The sequence below is a fragment of the Bombus pyrosoma genome, linkage group LG11 (assembly GCF_014825855.1).
Source record: "Bombus pyrosoma isolate SC7728 linkage group LG11, ASM1482585v1, whole genome shotgun sequence".
NCBI classification, from domain to species: Eukaryota; Metazoa; Arthropoda; class Insecta; order Hymenoptera; family Apidae; genus Bombus; species Bombus pyrosoma.
The window spans coordinates 3,789,417-3,808,820 of record NC_057780.1 but is presented as its reverse complement, the minus strand read 5'-3'; the positions used below and the strand labels follow the sequence as shown (position 1 = coordinate 3,808,820).

Here is a 19,404-nt window from a genome sequence, read left to right as displayed (position 1 = left end):
TGGGTTAGGCTAAAGATCATACGATAAGCCTGTGAGTGTTTATAAATATCATATACAATCTCGCGTTAGGGTCACTTTTATCATATTGAATGTTGTGTTTTGATATGCGTCTACGTATTTTAATTTCAAAATATGGAAATAAGGTCAAATTATATAATTTCACTTACGGTGTCAGTCTTATTTTACTATTATTTACGGAATTTAATACACGTAACAAGAAATCTTTAATTTGCAAGCATTAATTAGCTTAAGATTTGATACAGAAACTTGTATGCTTCCAATCATTAAACCACTTTACTATACGTAGCCATGAAACTTGGAAGTTTATAACGAAATTCTCTTTGCATTTATATGCAAGACGGCGAATATTTATATTAAACGACGAAAGCAAAAAAGCAAGCAAATCACCGTGATTAGCGAAATTGCTTCTATCGATAATTTGACTTATTAATAGCAACAAAAGATTTACTCGAAAAACAAAAGAATTATACGTATCGTTGGACCAATCATTTTACTGATACGTAAAATCATATTTGTTATCCACATCGTACAGGAACGATTATTTATACAAATTACACAGTCTATTAAATGTTAGGGTGTCAAGAACCTCGTAGATCGAACGAACTCCTTGGCGACTACGTTTCCTAACCAGTTTCATCTCGAAACCGATTTAACCACCGTAACAAAAATTGGTATTGACGTCGATCGTATAAAGATATACCAAATTTTCTTAAAATTTATTCGTGTTTCTAAATTTCTCAGTTTAATTATAAAAAGAGAAAGAATATTTATTCTTTTTTCTTTGATATTATATTATATTTTATATTAGAAATTAGAAATTTTTCCTACTCGTAATGTACCATATCATGAAGACGTTAGTCCAGTTTGCCCTTTCGTCGCCTCTCCTACTCGACTCGCATAGAGAAGATAACAGGCTAACAATAGGAATAATGGCCTTTATATCTGTTCTCCCTGTAATAAAAGCACACGGTGGTTGCAGTTATCGTATCCTTAGGAATAAGTATCAAGCAAATTCGTGTATAAGTTTCCGATGTTTTCATGTAGCACGATTTATTTTAAGAATAAATCATCATTGACTCATGAAAGAAATGGTCAAAGCCAATGCCTAAGTTATCGCATCGTATTTTCCATTCTCTTTATCACTCCTTCGATCTTCTCGTATCTTCCCTACGATACTTTCGTTTACAATATACTGATATTATAGTGTTTGTATAGTTTACGGTAGATACCTGAGTTTCCTTTCGAGTTCCATTTCCTTTCTTCTTAGTCGTGACAAATAAAATGTTGGGAGTTTCATTTTGAGCTAAAGGACAGGAAAGATCACTGGCTGTTATAAACTCAAATATATATTCTTCATTAGAACTTTTAGTAATTGAAACATATTTCTCTTTCTTTTTATTTTTACATCGTCTCATGCTTTATCGAGCGTTGTGAAACAAGTATTTACGTACGAAATTAGAAAATTTGTTCGCATTTGATTTAAATGATTAGACGTTCCTTTAAAATTTTGATCCATATCGTCGGCAGTTTTATCTTTCAAATTTCCAAAGCGATTCGAGAATCTTTATTCTGGGAAAAATTAAATTGATGAGACGCGTAATATCGAAGATACGTTGATAACAACGAAACTGAATTAATAATATTTTACATTGACCAAAGATACTAACAGACGATTATCGATAGTAACTTTCAATACTAGAAAAAGTAAATTGAAATTAATTCAATTGAAATGGAAGAAATGTTCAAAATTCGAAAGTAGCTATGATAGATACCGAGAAAATAGGATGGCGTAATGACATTAACACGTTGATTGCCAGACGAATTTTCCATGGTTTGCCCAAGGCGCCGACGTGAACTTTTCATTATGCGATGCATATTATGTTGAAATATTATTTGCAGCAAATAAAATGAGCTATAAAATCATGCTTTTTCATGGCAAGGGCCACCGGTGACCCCTACGACAATTATCACGATTGTCCTTTCTTCAAACAATCATGCCATGTACTTTTAATATTTGCTGCGTCGCCGGTCACCGGTGGCCCCCACGGCGCTATAGCCAGATCGAGTGCCGGTCACCGGTGACCCTCATGGCAGTCAACGTGTTAAATAAAAAGATATGATTTTAAAAAGATTGGAAGTAAGAGGCAGTGATAGATAACGAAACAAAACATTTCATCGTCTACTTACTCACTGAACTACCGTCAGATCGATAACGTTCTGCCATCTGTTGGTAGATGTTGACATAATGAAGCTGCAGTTGCACGGAGGATATCACAGCAACTCCATATCGGAGAACTACGATTTTTGGGATCTTTGCTGCGATAATTTACAATATAATTTATAATATAACATACGTTGTACATGTACTTTTTAAATCAACTAATCATTTGTTTATTTCTTTATCTAAGTAGGAAATTTTAGCTTTATTAGCGAAATTTCTAGCTAATTTTAAAATAGCGAAATCTATGCTAATTATCATATTTCTTCTCTATTAGGTATTTATATTTATGCACATATCGTTTCATATGAAATTCAGACTATCTCTCGATAATTTATTCGGTGCACGTTTGTGTATTCGAATTTGGCAGTGTTTTGGTAATATTAAAAGCGTTATTATATTTATAGAATTAGTACGAAAGATTCTTTTTTGGGAACAAAATTAGAATTTAACGTTTATCAGAATCGCATACGGTGATCTTTTCCAAAATGTTGGAGACATCGATGCCTCGTAGAACGTGCGTCGCGTCACGGAAGTATTCAGTTCACGTTTAAATTCTCTCGTATCCCTTCCATCTTGCGATTAATTGTTTAAGATGTGTGTAACAATTAGAAATGTAAATACGAAGAAGCATTTTCCTGTATATTCATCTTTCCATTCTTTTAGTATCTGTAAAGTTCGTTGAATTTACTCCAACTGAAAGGGAAATAATTTTACGTCTACGATAAATAAACACGAAGAGTTATTAAAAAGTCGTTAATGAGAGCTGCAAGTGAATGAAGCGCGCCTTTCCACGGTAAACAGTATCCTCGGTTCTCATCATTGTAATCAATCTTGTGCTCAACACTATACTTATGACATCTTCGTATAATTTAAAGAAAACAAACAAACAGGCAATATACATAATTAATATTTAAAATTAAAAGTTCCAAGTCAGGGAAGACTATTCGCTGATTATATTATATCGTTTTCTTAAATATCTTCGATCAAGCCATCTATTCAGACAGAACGGATATCCGCGAATCTTCGCAAGATGTCCAAATACGACCTTCTAGATAAATGCAACGCTCGGAAACAGCGAAGGTGTTTAGTTCGGGTCGAGTGCAATTTAAGCGGACGCGTTCGTTGCACGCACAATTAATTACGCGGCCGTAACTGATATCGCAATATGCAAATTCATCGAGATTATTGCTAAACGTTGGATGGAACCGTTAAAGAAAAGTTCATTGTAAAAGCGACGTATCTCAAACGGTCTACAGGGCATTTCCTTATCAAATTATTCTTCGGAGGAGCCACATTTTTTAATTTCTATCTTTTTTTGTTAACATAAATTAGAAATTTTCTATCGTTAGTTGGAACTAAATTAATCAATTCGAGCATACTAGAACGGATAAAGGTATCAGAGATCGATCAAATATCTGATAACGATAACATCTTCAGGCGACGATAGTGAGTGACGTAAGCCCAAGGACGTTGATAGAGCAATTTAATCGGCTATTCGAACCGTTTCAGTCATTTCGATATTCTATATGAACGCGATTCTCGAACGTCATAGTCGCAATTTCGCAAGAACGTTCTCATGACACGAACCTCGACACCGTGTGTTTCTAACTCTTTATAGAACAACCGAGCCAAGGTGAGAAGCAAAAGTACCGTCCTGATGAACTATCGAATCCTGAATCGAATCACCAAGCGTCATAACTTCCGATCGTAATTAGCAAAAATTTAAAAACATTGTAATCAGCAAGAAGTTATCGTAAGGAAGCTTCGTACTCGGAAAGAAATCCTCATTGTCGAGGATTCTCTTCCGGTTCTTCGGTATCTTCGATATATTTCTTGGTATCATGGAATTTCGCAATGAGCCTGAATTCCAAGCGATAGATTGACCGTTGTTACACGTGTCTCCAAGCATCGGTCAACCGGGTTTGACATAAAAAATCGTCGAAGGGGCAGCGGGTCTGGGATTTGCGAGACGAAGAAGGGGCGACGGAGAGAAGGCTTTGAAAAATCGTGAGAGGAAGGAAAGAGAGAAAGAGAGACTCGCTCTCTAGCCTCGTGTATGCCGTGAAAGTTATAGCGAAGAGAGGCAAGCAAGGGGGGATTCTGAATCGCTTCTGGTACCTCTGGTAGATCGTGGCTAAGCCAGTCGCTCGCTCGCCGCTCACCTAAACGGCTTTCACCTGGGCGATTACGAAGATCCTTGGTCGTCGACCGCCTTCGAACGATCGTGTTCAACGGACAACCGTTCTCTCAATCTGCGCGGATGCACACGAAAATCTCGTGGTTCCGTGGCCGGTGATCGGTGATCGACCCAACAGTCGACATGTCTTCTGGATGGTGAATGGTGTATTTCCTTCGTAGAAATAGTGTTTTTGTAGGATCAAGAGGAAACGAGGGATTTTGTTGTTCGCCAGGAAGTTAAAGAGCCTGTCAAAAGCATCGTTGACGATCGGCTGACGGCTTTGTTCCGCTGATCCCGTTGGACGAATCGGTCTGATCGGTTTCTGTTTCGACTGCAAGAGGAGGTTTCACTTTCGTCTAGCAGGTACGTGGTTTTCTGTGCTTGTGTTTTCATCGACGATGCGACGCGGAGAAAGTGCGGTATTGCCGTGTTCTCGAGACGAATCGCGCGGTACAACGTGATCTTCGATGCGCGAATATTATTATTTTTATTTTTATCGTCGTATTTAGTTTTGTTGCATCGCGTATGCGGTTGCGTTCTGCTTCCATTGGACGCGCGGGACCAGGCGAATTCCAATCGGTTCGAAATCGTGGTCCCGCGGCCAGAGTACGTGACCCGTTTCTTTCCTTCTGAGGAACGTTTCTCTGGCGCGACTGTTGACTTTCTATTGTACATCGAAGCTATGAGGTTTCGTAATTTCGTGAATGATCCGATTGCTTCCGACCGTCTTGCCAACCGATGACAGCTGTTTTACTTGGAATCACGGGATTACTGAACCGCTTGACAATGCGTTTGACTCTTTATGGTCGTTGGTAGAAGGCGATGAACCCTGACGAACCGGATGAATTATGGAAATACTTGTTATCTGCAGTGTCTCGACTTACATCGATTTCGTCAGGTTACATCAAATTACGTTTGGTTTGTTTAAAGTCCCTTTACGGAAGATGTATGGTTCATCTATTACATCTATATATCTAAATTCTCTTTCACCTTTTCTTCCATTTCTATAATACTATCTATTTACAGTTCTACATAGTTTTATAACTCTTTTGCTTCTTCCATCAATCCGCTGGTCTGATGGCATTAATTAATCGTTGTCTTTACTAAAGAGATGCAGAATAATGATTTTCTATAAAATATACATAATATGAATTATGGATTTATTTATTATTATATCAGTTGTATTTAACGTTTAACATTAGCTTCGTGGTAACAGATTTGTAATTCTGTTTGTTTGTTAATTATTGTGTTATAATTATTCGTAGAATATTTGTTACGAACCTCTGCCGTTATTTACCCCTGCCGTTAAATTCTGTCAGATTAAATTCTATTCTTTATTACATGTGAGTTTAACTTTAGATATGCAAATGTCATTTAAGAGTTTTCAAATTCTAGTAGCGTAGATCTTCATAGAAAAATGATAGGAGAGTTTATTTCTGGATAACAAAAATTCCTTCTTAGGAAATACGTGGTTTCTCCACTAATCATTTAGCACGTAACACCTGATTTGCAAGTTTGCGGCTTGTCGGAATTTCAAGTTTCAATCGAATCAAATCAAATTTCAATTTCAGCAGAGAAATGAGACTTAAATTTTAGCAGACAATCGATCTTTTCATTGTAATTAGGCAACTGGTAGCAGTTCCTAGTCACCTGTCACGAAATTGTGATAAATATGACAAGTGTCGCGCGTCTCGTTTGTCATCGCATTAGAAAACACGGTAAAGTTTCGGATCATCGAGGCAGAACGAAAAATATTCTGCGAAATATCGTAATTTTATTAAGTACGCGAATTTTTCTGTCACTTATGGGAAATTTAAAAGTGTCATAGTACACAAAATACATAGGATACGCAAATATACATAACATAGAATGTTATATGTACAGTATTGGGTAATTGGGGAAAATCTTTGTTTAAATTCCATTTTCTCGATTGTACTTAGCAAGGTATTAATTTGTATAAATATTCATAATCTATTTATAACTAAGCAGCAATTTGAATTGTACTATTTCTATAAATGGTACAATTTAATGTACAAGTTTCTAAATTGATAAATATAATTTAATAATAATTTTAGTAATTATTAAATTTGGGAAAATAAGGGAACAAGTTATTCGTGTCGGTCGTCGCGTACGGTTCCGCTGTCTAATTATGAGAATGCGTGATTTCCATATCAGTACTAGCGATTGAGATTTCATTGATCATTTTGCAAGACAACACGCTAACGTATAACGGTATTGCAAAAGAGCGACGAGGGCGTGAGGTGGAAATTAGATATTTATAGGACGGTCTGACGTGTTGCCGATGCCGTCTCTTTCTCTCTCTTTCCTACTGTTTTTACTTTCGTTGATTATTCTCCTTTTTTTCTTCGTTTCGAGATACTAATTTGTCGAGGATCGAGGAGATCGTCTAGAAAGTATGGTGCGCTTCTTGTTCGACTCTTTAATCGCGGTGCGTTGCGTGATCGATGTTATATGTTTTCGATTGCATGTTGCATAATTGGCAAGAAAGTGGTTCCCTTCGAGTTTCCGTTGATAGAATGGTTTAAATAGGAATACATACTTCTTTGCAAATTATTTGTATCAAACAACAGTTTCTAATTTGCTAATTTCTTTCCGATCTTTTTCTGTTTCCAATTCGCTTCAACTTATTTTTAATTTATTTACGAAGTAAAGCGTTTCCAAAGTTTGTCGTTACGTAGGATTTTCTGTACTAAACTCGCATATCGATTAAGCGTCAAATTTATAAGATGAATATCAACGAAGTCTGATAATACGTTGATATTGGATCAAGACGCTATTATAATCGACATTAATCAAGATTCGAGTAATTATTAAATAATTTGAGAGGCTACTTTATCTTGATACGCCTCTTTGTATCTTAGGATGTTCTATAAAATGGTCGATCAAATAATGGATGACATATCCTGTAATGATATGTTTTTATCAATCTAATATCTATGTAATATCTAAATTTTTACATCGAGAACCTGAGAGTACTCTTTACATGCTTGTACAATGTTCAATTAACGAGTTGTAATGTGTCGTTTGAACAGGTGAATCTTTGATTGTAAATATGTACTTTAAAGATAGATTGAAACAACAAAAAATGATATGAGAAGTAAATCAACGAAAGTATCAAGGTAATCCATAAATTCGTGCCACAGGTTAATTTTAATCCGTCCGTAAGTTATTTTTTAGTTACAAAGAATTACATTTGTTTTCTACAATACTGTAGAATTTAGAAATGGCATATCTCTATATCCACATCTTGAAATTTTTATTTTCTTTGTTTATTACTCGATGGTTGTACTTTATCAATATACCATTGTACTGCTACTAAACGATTCATTTGTAAGGTCTGTCAATCCGTAGATTTCTGACTGAAGCGAAAAACTACGGTCAACTGTAACCTCTTCCTCTTATAGCCAAATAATATTTTTTAAACAGATACTGTTTAATGAATCTGTTTAATAAACTGAATTCTTACTAACTCGATAATAGCGCTTTAGTATCATCCTTGTACAATTTTCACCCATTACGTGTTTTTAAGAAGTTAAATAAAAATTATTCCAACACCTGTAGACTTAGCAGATATTCCAAGTAATAACATTTCTGAATCGCGTGATGAAAAATGATTCAGTTCCTCGAATTTAGAAAAACGTCTTATCTTCCGATGAAAAAGTTTTCCTTTGTAATAAAATTCGCTATTATCTCTCCTGAATCATCGAGGAACAATAAGCCACGATGTTCTGAACTTTGAAGCCTCTAAATCGTAAATCGGTACACAACTGTTTTTTTACTACAGTCATCGATTAGAAATGGGATCTGTCAAAGGGGAAAAAATCATGCGATTGTTATCGATATGTTCGCGATAGACGGGTTTAATTCTTACTTGTAATAAAAATGATTTTCCTTTTAATACCTTTCGAAGGTCGATCAATACAGACATTGACCCATATATGTGTAAATAGCATTATGATGATCGTTATCGGTTTTATTATCTCTTACATGTCCAGTAGATGTGGCAACTGAAATTGCGCAAACAGACCGGATTAAAGATTGAAAGAACGATAATCGATAAAGATAATGCAGTTTGCAATAAAGTGCAATTGTAGAATCTATTTCAATTTTCATCGTTCTAGATAAAATCTGTTGCAATTAATAGATTCGAAAAGATATGATATTACAGGTATGATAGAAATAAATTAATGACAGGAAGTAATTTAATAAATACACGTACAAATACTGGTTAATATTATCGATAGCCCAGCATATTTTAATTTTTAATTCTTGTCACAAGGTTTACGTTACAATTCCTTGAATGTCGTTGTAACGGAAGATAAAATACGACAAAGAAAATGATAATAATGCAACGTTATCGAGATTAAGAAATTATTGTTACATACATAGTAGATTTCAGTGTGACTTATATCTTAGAATCGGATTGCCCCTCGTCATTGAGGTTTATTAGTTCCTGCGCTATCAAGGTAACTATTTTCTTCAAATTATATCGAATTACATCGAATTATTCGAACGAAATACGATTCTTTTACACGTGCGTATCGATAATATTTTTAAAGAAAGATTTCAATATTCACGCCATATCGATCGATACGATGTGACTTTGAAGGTTGCTTGGATCAAACATTCACTGTAATATCATATATCAGGGAACATTATTATCTTTCTGTCACTCGTTCAAGAATCTTATTTTTCTTTTTCGTTATTCCAAGAAAATAAACTAGTTCAAATAAGTAGAAATAATCCGTAGTAATTGAACAGAGAAATCTAATTTAGATAAATATCAAATATTTGATCGTAATATACATTTACAGGTGTATTAGTACAAAAGTGCATTGATAAAATATATTTATTTCGCTATCTTACAATAATTTATAACACAATTTTACACGTTATTTTATCATAAGAAAGCAATTCCAAATCTTACACTTTTATTTACTTAACATTATATTAACCTACGATATGTATTTAAATTATATTTTAATAATACATATAAAGAAATGCATTTATATAGATACGATACGATACATATAGGTGAAGAGAAGATCCTTTCTCACGATTAAACAACTAAGTACATACATAGTATTTGACGTGCAATCCAATAATAGATTACGCTGTTACTGGCGTTGCATCGAATTAATATTCACTCATCTGACTATCTTCTCATAGCGAGTTTCGAAATTGTTGCGACGCTGTTAATGTCAAAGACAGACGAACGTAAGATGCTTAAATTATTATTTTCAAAATGTTGAAATTTTGTCTAATTACATAACGATTTACAAGTTACAAAATTATGTCCATCCAAAAGATATTACATTATGAATATTATGGAAGACTTCCCTCCGACATATATTAATCTGTCATTAATACAACATTCAAATATTAGTTTAATTAATCAATTATATGCATATATACCTACTATTTAAACGCACAACCCTTCTATCATTTTACATTTTACCCTTCTATCAATTCATAAACGAAACGATATGTACTTAAAAAGCAAAGAAACAATAAAGTTACAACAATGTGCAACTTTGAGAATGTTCTCATTCTGAAGTATGTATGTACTTGCAGTACGAGGCAAAATACATTTATGGAGGCATTTACGTCCAGTCTGACATATGAAACAGTTTAGCGGTACGAAAGGTATACGATTGCTCTTAGAATATTCAGTGAGACAAATCCCTATTTAGGATTCATTTCTCTAGTTGTGCTCGTATAATTTATACATACAATGTATCGTGGTTCGTCGTTAAAATAATCGTTCTAACATTTAGAGAACGAAACAAACTCGTTCATGCTCTATTTCCTTATTAACGTTGATAAAAATTTGTATTTTTACGCACAAACATTCGCAGTCTAATCATCACCTTTCTCTCTACTTCCCGGGCATCGAAGCCCACTACTAAGTGGCGCATTTTTCATTCTCCCGCGATTGTAAATCCCACCATTTATCAGAAACGTGCAATATCCACAGCGTAGTAATCATTATAATTTTTACTGAGCGAAACAAATCTTCGCTTAAGCTCCGTTGCCTTAACAATCTTCATAAAAGTTCGAATTTGCCTACGTATCTATACTTTCTACGTTTCTCTGTAATCCAGTCGTCCAAATTCCACACCATCCATCAAGAACACGCTACGACCTCGGCAGATTCACTCAGACACGATGTAATATTTCTCCCGCGTTGAGTTTTTCCTGCGGCAAACTTTCGAAGAGCTCGCGTGTGGCATTAAGAAAGCGATCGAAGATGACAAAGTCAAGTGAATCACACGCGTCGCGTGGGAATCACGCGTTGCGCCTAGAGACACAGTAACCCATCGGCGACACTAGGATATAAAAGAGGAAGCGGATTACCGGATACGCGGGAAAACTGTTGATTCACAAAGAATTCACAGCGAGGGGAACCGGTTAATCGTCGCTCGCGTCTTTGTACGTGTTCTATCCGTGTAATCGATTCGAAATATCCTCCATTGCAAGGTCATTCCTTTCTCCCTAGGCTCGCGTTCTTCTGCGAAAGTGTCTCCCTTTTCTTAATCCCATGATTCATTCGCACGCGATACCGTTTTCGTAAATTCCTCCTCGATTCGAGTCATCGATCGTTTCCCTTCGTCTCCTTTTCGTTATTCTGCGAAACGAGAAGGGTAAAATTTGCGGGATCCGTTCGTTTGCTGAAAAATGAATCCGCGTGTCAGTTCTTTTAGGTTGTTTTTAGACAAGATGAACTTTAAAGCGATTTGTTTTAGGATTATCCTGTTTTTAGAGATAGTCATTAAGGGACAATTTATTAAGGAAATCTTAGTTTTTAAGGTAATTGTTGTTATATGTAAGTAATTTATGGAGATCAGTTTTTAAGTGTTTATTGTTTAAGATACTTCTCCTTCAACCATATGGTGGCATCTAGATAGAAGTTGTAGTTGAAAATGAAGCGCAATTATAGCGTAGAAGTAGTAAAAAAGTATGGAGGAACATATGGGAAATTTATTAAAAATGAATATATATATATATATTTATTTTATAAATTATTTTAAAATATAGCGATAGCTTTCATCAAATTTTTGCTTAAATTATCAACGTCTTTGGGAAATAGTGTTTCTCCTGCAGGTATTAATTAAACGAAAAGAATAGTCGAATCATTGTTATCAGGTCTAATCGCTAGAATGGGAATGGTGATCGAAATGTGTTTTATGGTAGCAATAAAATTTCTGTTGAATCAATAACTTCTTCGGTATAAGCCATTAAAATTTACTTTTGTCATTCGGTTGCAACACGAGGATCGATATGTTAGCCACCATGATTACCGGATTTAATTCATAGATCTTTTATTGTACGCTTTTATTATTTAAATCAAAATTATTCAAGAAATACGTATTCATATTATGTATGTTTTTATATATTTTATAACAGTAACTCAAATGGTTTTGTTCAATTTTATGAAACGTCCTGTAGTCTGTCACGCGTATTGAACCACGTTCCACGCAGTCGATTCGATCGGTAGATGTAGCGCGACATTTGAATCTCTGTCATCGGTGTCACGGCTACAAGGAAGCGTTACCGTTATCTCCTTCTGTCGAATAATCGAGTGACTCGTGTTAGTATGCGCGATTTAATCGACTGAAAATGTACGGCGTCCAGTGAAGAAAGTTTTACACTTAATCAAACTTTTGTCTACAAACGATCACGTCTAGTCGATTATGAAAGAGAAACTATTAGAGAAATTATTAGATGTTCTAGCAAAAGAAGAATTGGAGCAGAGAAGTAAAATGTATAATATTAAGTTGTTATATCGACGTTGGCATGGGATAAGAATGGAAACTAGGACGTTCGTGTTAACAGCAAAACGAAACAGTTAAGTGAACGTTTTTGGAGAAATCGCTGAAAATAGTAGCGTCCGACATTTAGAATTTTTTCATCGACGCGGTATGTAATCGGTAGAAAGTGGTACGTTTGATTTTGTACTTTTTTCATTTCCAAGGGAGATCGCAATTTGCATATTTCTACAAAGTTTCGGTGTGTTCATTAAAAATTTTAACTTCAAAAACGCTTACTCGTCCTTAATATCTACAAGGAGACGAACAAGCTTTTGATCAAACATTTTGTACCAAAATATTTAAATCTCTAACAATATAGTCTTATAAATCTGTGAAACTTCTACGAAATAAAACTAAATATGACTTAAAACTAAAAAATAGACAAGCTAAGTGATAAAATAAATTAAACAAAAATCACAAATTGCCAATTTTGATGGTAATTCTAGTACCTGTTAAAGATCATATTAACTCAACTTCCATTTACCACTACTACCGCAATCATATCCGTACACCTTGTACGCTTCCATAACGTTCCCTTCTACGTAACGCACATATGTACGATCCAAAAAAGGAAATACCGTGACCGGATAGCATTCGAAGTTAACAGTCGAGAAAACGGAAAGTTCGCGCATATAAAAGTAATCGTAGGTATACGGTATACACGTTTGTTGAATTCCTCGTTAAATGCAGGGACAAGTGGTCGCGAGAGCCAAGCGAGGTTGGCTGGACCGCGACAAGGGTTAAAGCATCGAGGGGAAGGCGAACAATTCCATGGTGGACAATGACTCATAGGACAACGGCCTTAAGACGACGAAAAGTGGTAGCCTAGGGAGTAGAGACACGCGCTATAACCGTGCATAACCTCACGATGTTTCTATGGTTGTGCTCGCTTGACGTTTATGCATACGAGCATAACTTATGATCGGAATAAAATACAAGAAGAATAGACTATATACGAAGCCTGATAAGCTTCACGCAGACATTCCATCGTATTTTTTCATGTTTCCCGCGAGACTCTTAATGGTACCAACGTCTCGCTGGTTCAAACGCGATTTCTTTCACGATGCTTCGATATCGAATCGAAGGCACATTTTGCGAACATAAGGAAGCTGTTAAATTCGACTGGGTATTTCGAAGCTTTTATTTTTAACGTCCGACTTGCTTCGTATTTTTGACAGATTCTTTGTCTAAAATTGTTGCGCTCAAAATTGAGGGAGCTGTACGTAACAAAGATGATTCGTGTCAAATTTTTGGGCTTCTCGAATAATGACGTATTATAGCAGTTAGTAGTTAGAACGACAACGTGATATCAATGTTATACAAAATCTCCTGTATCTTGGTTTATTGCCGAACAAAGATTCTTTCTATTTAAAAACTCTATAATAATTTTTAAAAATAAATACCTACGAAATAGAATTTTCGTTGAGAATGTTTGAGAATGTCGAATTATTAAAAGATGTAATTTTAGTATACAATATATTAATAGAAAAATATCTGATATCCTCGAGGAATTCTTGCCTTCGATATTGAACTTCTGGTGGATGAAGCTTCAGTGGAAATCTTCAGACTGAAGCTCTATTTTCTGTAGAGTAATTTCTATTTTCTATAGAGGACGTAGAATCGTTCTATTTTATTCGTTGTGTAACGATTCAGTTATTCAAGCACGCGAATTCAGTATTAACCGAGGCGTAATTGTTTCATTCGCGATGAAGATTAATCAACGATCAGCGGTTACTGCTGAGATTACTTAGGCAAGAAAGTAGAAGAAGACGGTTAGAAAGACGAGCATCGGTTAAACGGTGGATTGTTAGTCAAATGATAAATTAGAAACGATTCTTCGGGATTGGACGCAACGAGTCCCTATTATTTATATATTACATGATTACGTTGTTAGTAATAAGCATGATTGATCATCGGTGTTAGTTAACTAGGAAATTTGAGATTTCTAGTAGCAAAAGGGAATTTGCGTGACTAATTATTTATTGTTTCTATGTTTGATAAATGTTTCGAAGATTACATTCATTCTACTGTAATTTAGAGACTACAAGAAGATTTAGCACACCGTTGTATTTATGAAAGCAGTTATATACTAATCAATTAGATTCAAGTATATTAAATTTCGTACTTAATATTTTCTTTCTTAATACTTTGTTACTGGCTACTTTATCCTCACCACTGTAGAATTATAGAGTAAGATAGTATTAACAAAAAAAGAAAAAGATCATATTTTTAATGACACTTTTTGAACTTTAACATTTCATTCTCTATCGCGAACAATATAAAACCTGAATCGTTTAATTATTCTGAATAGAGCACGAAATATTCAAAATTCCATAGCGAGTAGAGGCCTCGTCGAAGCCACAAAAATGACCTTCCACGAGAGCCAGAATGGAATAAAACCAGCATAAAAAGGAGCTCAGGTAATGTTGAAGACAGACGAAAGCACCGTAGCAACTTACAAAAAACTTTGAAAACCCGATCGACAATTATCGATCATCGTATTGCCATTATAATTTCAAATCCTTGTCTGATCAGAACAAAATGAATCTCCTTTAACATATGTAACTTTCCTTTGAACTTAAATAACAACCGATCGAGTTGTTGATCGAACATCGATCGACATCCCTGAATCAAGAACCGCGGGAAACAAGCCAGGGAACAAAGGAGGGTGAGGTAGAAAAGAACGTCGAGTCGGTGAACAGAAGATACGTGGTGGCCTGGTGAGCGGCGTCGAGGGGGTGAAACCGAGGAACGAACGAATCCGTGACGTGCCTCGAGGGCAGCAACCGACACGGCGAGTTGCAGTGGACGTCCTTGCTATGTTATCTTTCACGGTTCGTTCCCTTTCACTTTCAGTGTCCAGGAACCAGAAAGCCCAGACCTCCACGAACAAAGATACGCCTCCGCCTTCGCGTTGTCCGTGTGAGATTGAAACGCGCCACGAACGATCGCGAGGAGCACGAGCCAGATCTCGTTCTACTCCGCCTCCGACGTTCCACCTACCTTCTTTTCTTTATTCTGCCCTATTTCGCCACTTAATAGCAGTTGCCTCTTTTGGCAAAACCGATAATTAGATCTCGAGGAAACGGTACCAGGTAAGGTACACTTGGCTAACGACTTGTGACACGACAACCGATTTTCCGTGATTCTTCGAGAGTTTCGTAACATATGTCAGGCGATATCTCGATGACGGCCGAACTCAGAATGCAGAAAGAATAGTGTTTCTGTTTGGTGCAATGAATCGAGTGTGAATACGATCTTTATTGATCGGCCAACATTTATAATCCTGCGACGATCGTTTCCACTTGGGCCGTGTACGATAAAATCGTATTTTGTCGTTCGTTGAGAGATTTCATTTCAACTTTGAAGAAGATATAGGAGATTGTCATTAATCAGCTGGAAAGATGTTATAAGAAATGTTATGTTAACTCTTAACTGTTACATACTGTATTAGATTTTCCTTACGTCAATCTGAATCTCTAGGAATCCTGTGAAAAATACTTTCGTTTCTGTTAATAAAAGTCTTTGTATTCGTTCGTTGCACGCAAGAACTAGCGACCAATAACGCTTGTACCGAAGAGAACGCGAGAAAGGAAGCCAAACTTGACCCATATACTTAATCCAAAAATTCATCGTTTTAAATCCGTAAGATTCGATAAAAAATTGGAAATTGGTCCTTTAGATAGAAATATACGTTATAAGTTCAGAATAATCGAAATTAATACATTTTTGCAAGAGTTCAATCGCCTGTCTTTTTATGGTATACGTAACTACTTAATAACTAGCAGACAACGTATGAGTGATACACATTCCATCGAAGTAATAAAGCGGATAGTTGCAGAAACCAGCAACTTCTTATTCCGCTTTCGATGAATCACTAATTAGTTCAACGAGGAGACCCTTTCGCGAGCATGCTTGTGCATACAGTTCATGCAGAGCGATTTTTCTCGCAAAAAAACACAGTTATAGTAGAATCAGTATGTAGAATAAAACTCATAAAACATGGCAGGAAGTAAAGAAAGTCGGTTACTTACTGATCCGTTACACACCGTTTATTTCTTCGCCCATTTTTATTTCAATAATATTTGATATTTGATCGGTGAATTTATACGTCGATAAACTACAGAATACTGCGACAATTCGTCTCGTTTCACCGACAATTCCTACTTTTTCCATTTTCCAATCATTATGTGGTACTTACAGCGGCGAGGTTCCTTTTCATCGACCAACTTTCTTCTTTTAATACGCGTGTTCTACATGCCAGCTTTCTTTATCTTTCCTCTTCTCCATAAGCTTTTTCGATATATATTTTCAGAATTACTTCAAAGATTACCAATATAATGTAATTTCGTACAATACGTCTAATATATTTACAAAAGGTGTTATATTTTGTCTTTGATAATCCTATCGAGTTTCTTCTATAGTCTAAAGAATGAAGCGAGACGATCGTTGCGAAATCTAGGAAATAGGCCGTCGGTGTATTCGCTTGTTTTTTAATTAGTAGTAATATCGTGCGATGAATAATATCCCGAATATTTTCTTACGATCAAAATATTAAGTCATGCGATTCAAAAAGTAGGATGTAACAGTTTGTTCAGCTGTTCGATATAATCGGTAAACATTTGTTCTGAAATGGTTAAGCTTTCTAACATGCAGAAAGCAATTTTTGGTGCACAGTTCGCGCTTCCTGGTTCACTTGTTATTATTCGAAACATTTCAGCGGTTCACGCTTCATGTGAAGTTATTCATAGAGGCGAAAACGTTCAAGGTACCAAAGTTACGTTAGCTTAGAACTTCAACTGACCAGACGAATAATCATAAATTATATCTCTACTTTCTCTAAATGATAAATAACACTGGATGACAGTTTAAATAATGCTTCAAATCTATCTTGTCTTTTTAAAATAAAAACATGTTATGAAATCATATATTTAATATTTTCATTAGGACAAAGTTTTTGCTTCATAGCGTCTTGTAACGCGACAGTTAAAACCAATAGCTTTCAATCACGTATACCTCAAATCGTATATCTTTGGTTTGATGATAGATAATTTGTGTATAATTTGTGTATTACGTTTCGCTAAATTTCGATCTGGAATTGTTATTCGTATACAAAAAATAAAATATATTTTTAGTTGGTGGTACTGAAATTTTTGAATTGTAATTTCAGTGGTTTGGCATTTACGAAATGCTTGAGAATCTATTTATAAGATGTCCACATTGTGAAACTTAAAATTCGTTGATCACAATTATTTAACTTGCAAAGTCACAGTTGCTATTTAAGCGAAGTTATATCGCCATTTTTCGTTTCTTTTAAAAGACATTTTGGTAAAGGAAATATTTTTTTTACAGAATGTCAAAAAGTCAGCAACAGAATGGAATGATAGGAGGCGGTGGACCGGTCGCTGACACTGACGATTTTTCGGATGGTGAGAGTACTCCATTGACTCAGGACTATGGCGACAGGTATGTGGCAAATGTGTCCTTAACCAAGCAGCTATGGTATTCGCAAACGTCGCTCGTTTTATTTTTAACGGAGAGGGGAAAAAAGCAAACTAGATTTGCTTTTGTTCTTTGCGTCAGTCGAGCCATCTCGTTTTTCGAGAAAAATCGCAGTTATTGCCTCGATTTAATTCCCTTTTAATGGATATTTATATGAAATATAGGAGTTAATCCAGGCGAATTTTTTAATTAGAGTTAAAAACTGTCACGTATAATTGGAATTGAAACTAATAATAACTAGATCGCGAATTTTTATGCGTTTATGGGAAATTTAAAATTGAAAAGTTAGTTATGTTAATAACAATACGAAACTGTGTAAAAATTTTATCGAGAAGACAGACAGAATTAACATATCGGCTTCATCTGTTTTAATTAAGAACTCGAGTGCAGCTGTTTAATTTAATTACGCCTGTTTGTTTCGTTTTCTAGTCAAAGAACTGTCGTGGAAACGAAAGGATGGGACGTGTTCCGGAATCCACCGCCAAAGATCGATTCCGGTTCGATGGCGAATCAAAGATGCCTCGAGATGACGGTACAGATCACGAAGGTGATCGTCTACCTACTAGTATTTGTGATAGTATTAGGAAGCGGCGTAGTAGCCAAAGGAACAATTCTATTTATGACGTCGCAGTTAAGAGCTAATCGAACGATCGCTTACTGCAACAAGAAATTAGGTGAGTGATAGTCAAACTCCCGTACATATTATCATTTTATCATCGAATATTATTAATTAATTCTAGGACTTTTGACGCCCCTTGTAGCTCTGGGCAATTCGATGTTATTCGTATCTCGACTGGCTTTATTCTATTCTTAAAACCTTTACGTTGTTACGTTAGATTAGTGACATAAATTATTGCTTAAATATTCTTTGTAGTAAAATCGATCTTCATTGTCGTTTTATTATTTTCTTGATTTCACTTTCATTTTTACTTTGGTCACAGATACTATCTAGCATGTCCTTTGTCCAGTAATATCGGTCCAATGAAAATAACGCAACAAAGTAATTTAATATATAAAGCTATTAACCGAACATAAAATTAATAAAACTAAAATCTACACTGCGAATGGTACGGATTTAAAGTTTTAAAACCAAAGCAAGCCTCGAAGCTCTTTTTCTCGTATTTCTATATATTTATTCATGCAATAAATGAAATTAAAATAATAGTAGTACAAAATATACCGTTTATACGTTCAAATTGTCATTCGTATTTCCATGCGAATTGAACGCTCGATGACCGCTTTGTAAACTATATTGCGTTTGTGTAGTGAATTTTCTACAAATTACGGCTATGTTGAATTCGGTGCTTGATGCAACACGTAATCCGTTCGATGGATCTAATCCAGATTCGTAGTATAATAGCAATACGCTATCTGCGGTTCATTATTACGCGATTTTCCTTTCTTACATTTGATAAGCCAATTAACAATTGCGAAATGGCCGCTTTATAGGATTATACGCTAATCCACTTTGTGGGTCTGTAAGGATACTATAGTGAGGTACAACGTGAAATTAAGTGCCTGCAGGATATACCTTGGAGACGTTTATGAGCTTAACTCTTATTTGTTCTTTTTATGTAAAATATAACACGTTTATTTTAACCGTTTGACAGTGTAATAAAACGACGAAAAATTTAAAATGAACGACTTAG

General features: G+C 35.3%; 1 protein-coding gene across 7 annotated transcripts in view; it reads left to right on the top strand.

The window, feature by feature from the left end:
- LOC122572528 (chitin synthase chs-2) overlaps positions 1–19,404 on the top strand; it is a 43,264-nt gene that overhangs the window by 5,126 nt on the left and 18,734 nt on the right. For 4 of the 7 annotated variants that reach the window (XM_043737574.1, XM_043737573.1, XM_043737579.1 and 1 more), the window contains exons 2-3: positions 17,606–17,719; positions 18,185–18,429. In XM_043737574.1, the coding sequence (XP_043593509.1) occupies positions 17,606–17,719; positions 18,185–18,429 (359 nt within the window). Of the gene's footprint in view, positions 1–3,798; positions 4,785–8,867; positions 8,909–17,605; positions 17,720–18,184; positions 18,430–19,404 lie in introns of those variants that run through there. The other 3 variants (XM_043737576.1, XM_043737575.1, XM_043737577.1) reach the window with 3 other exon arrangements.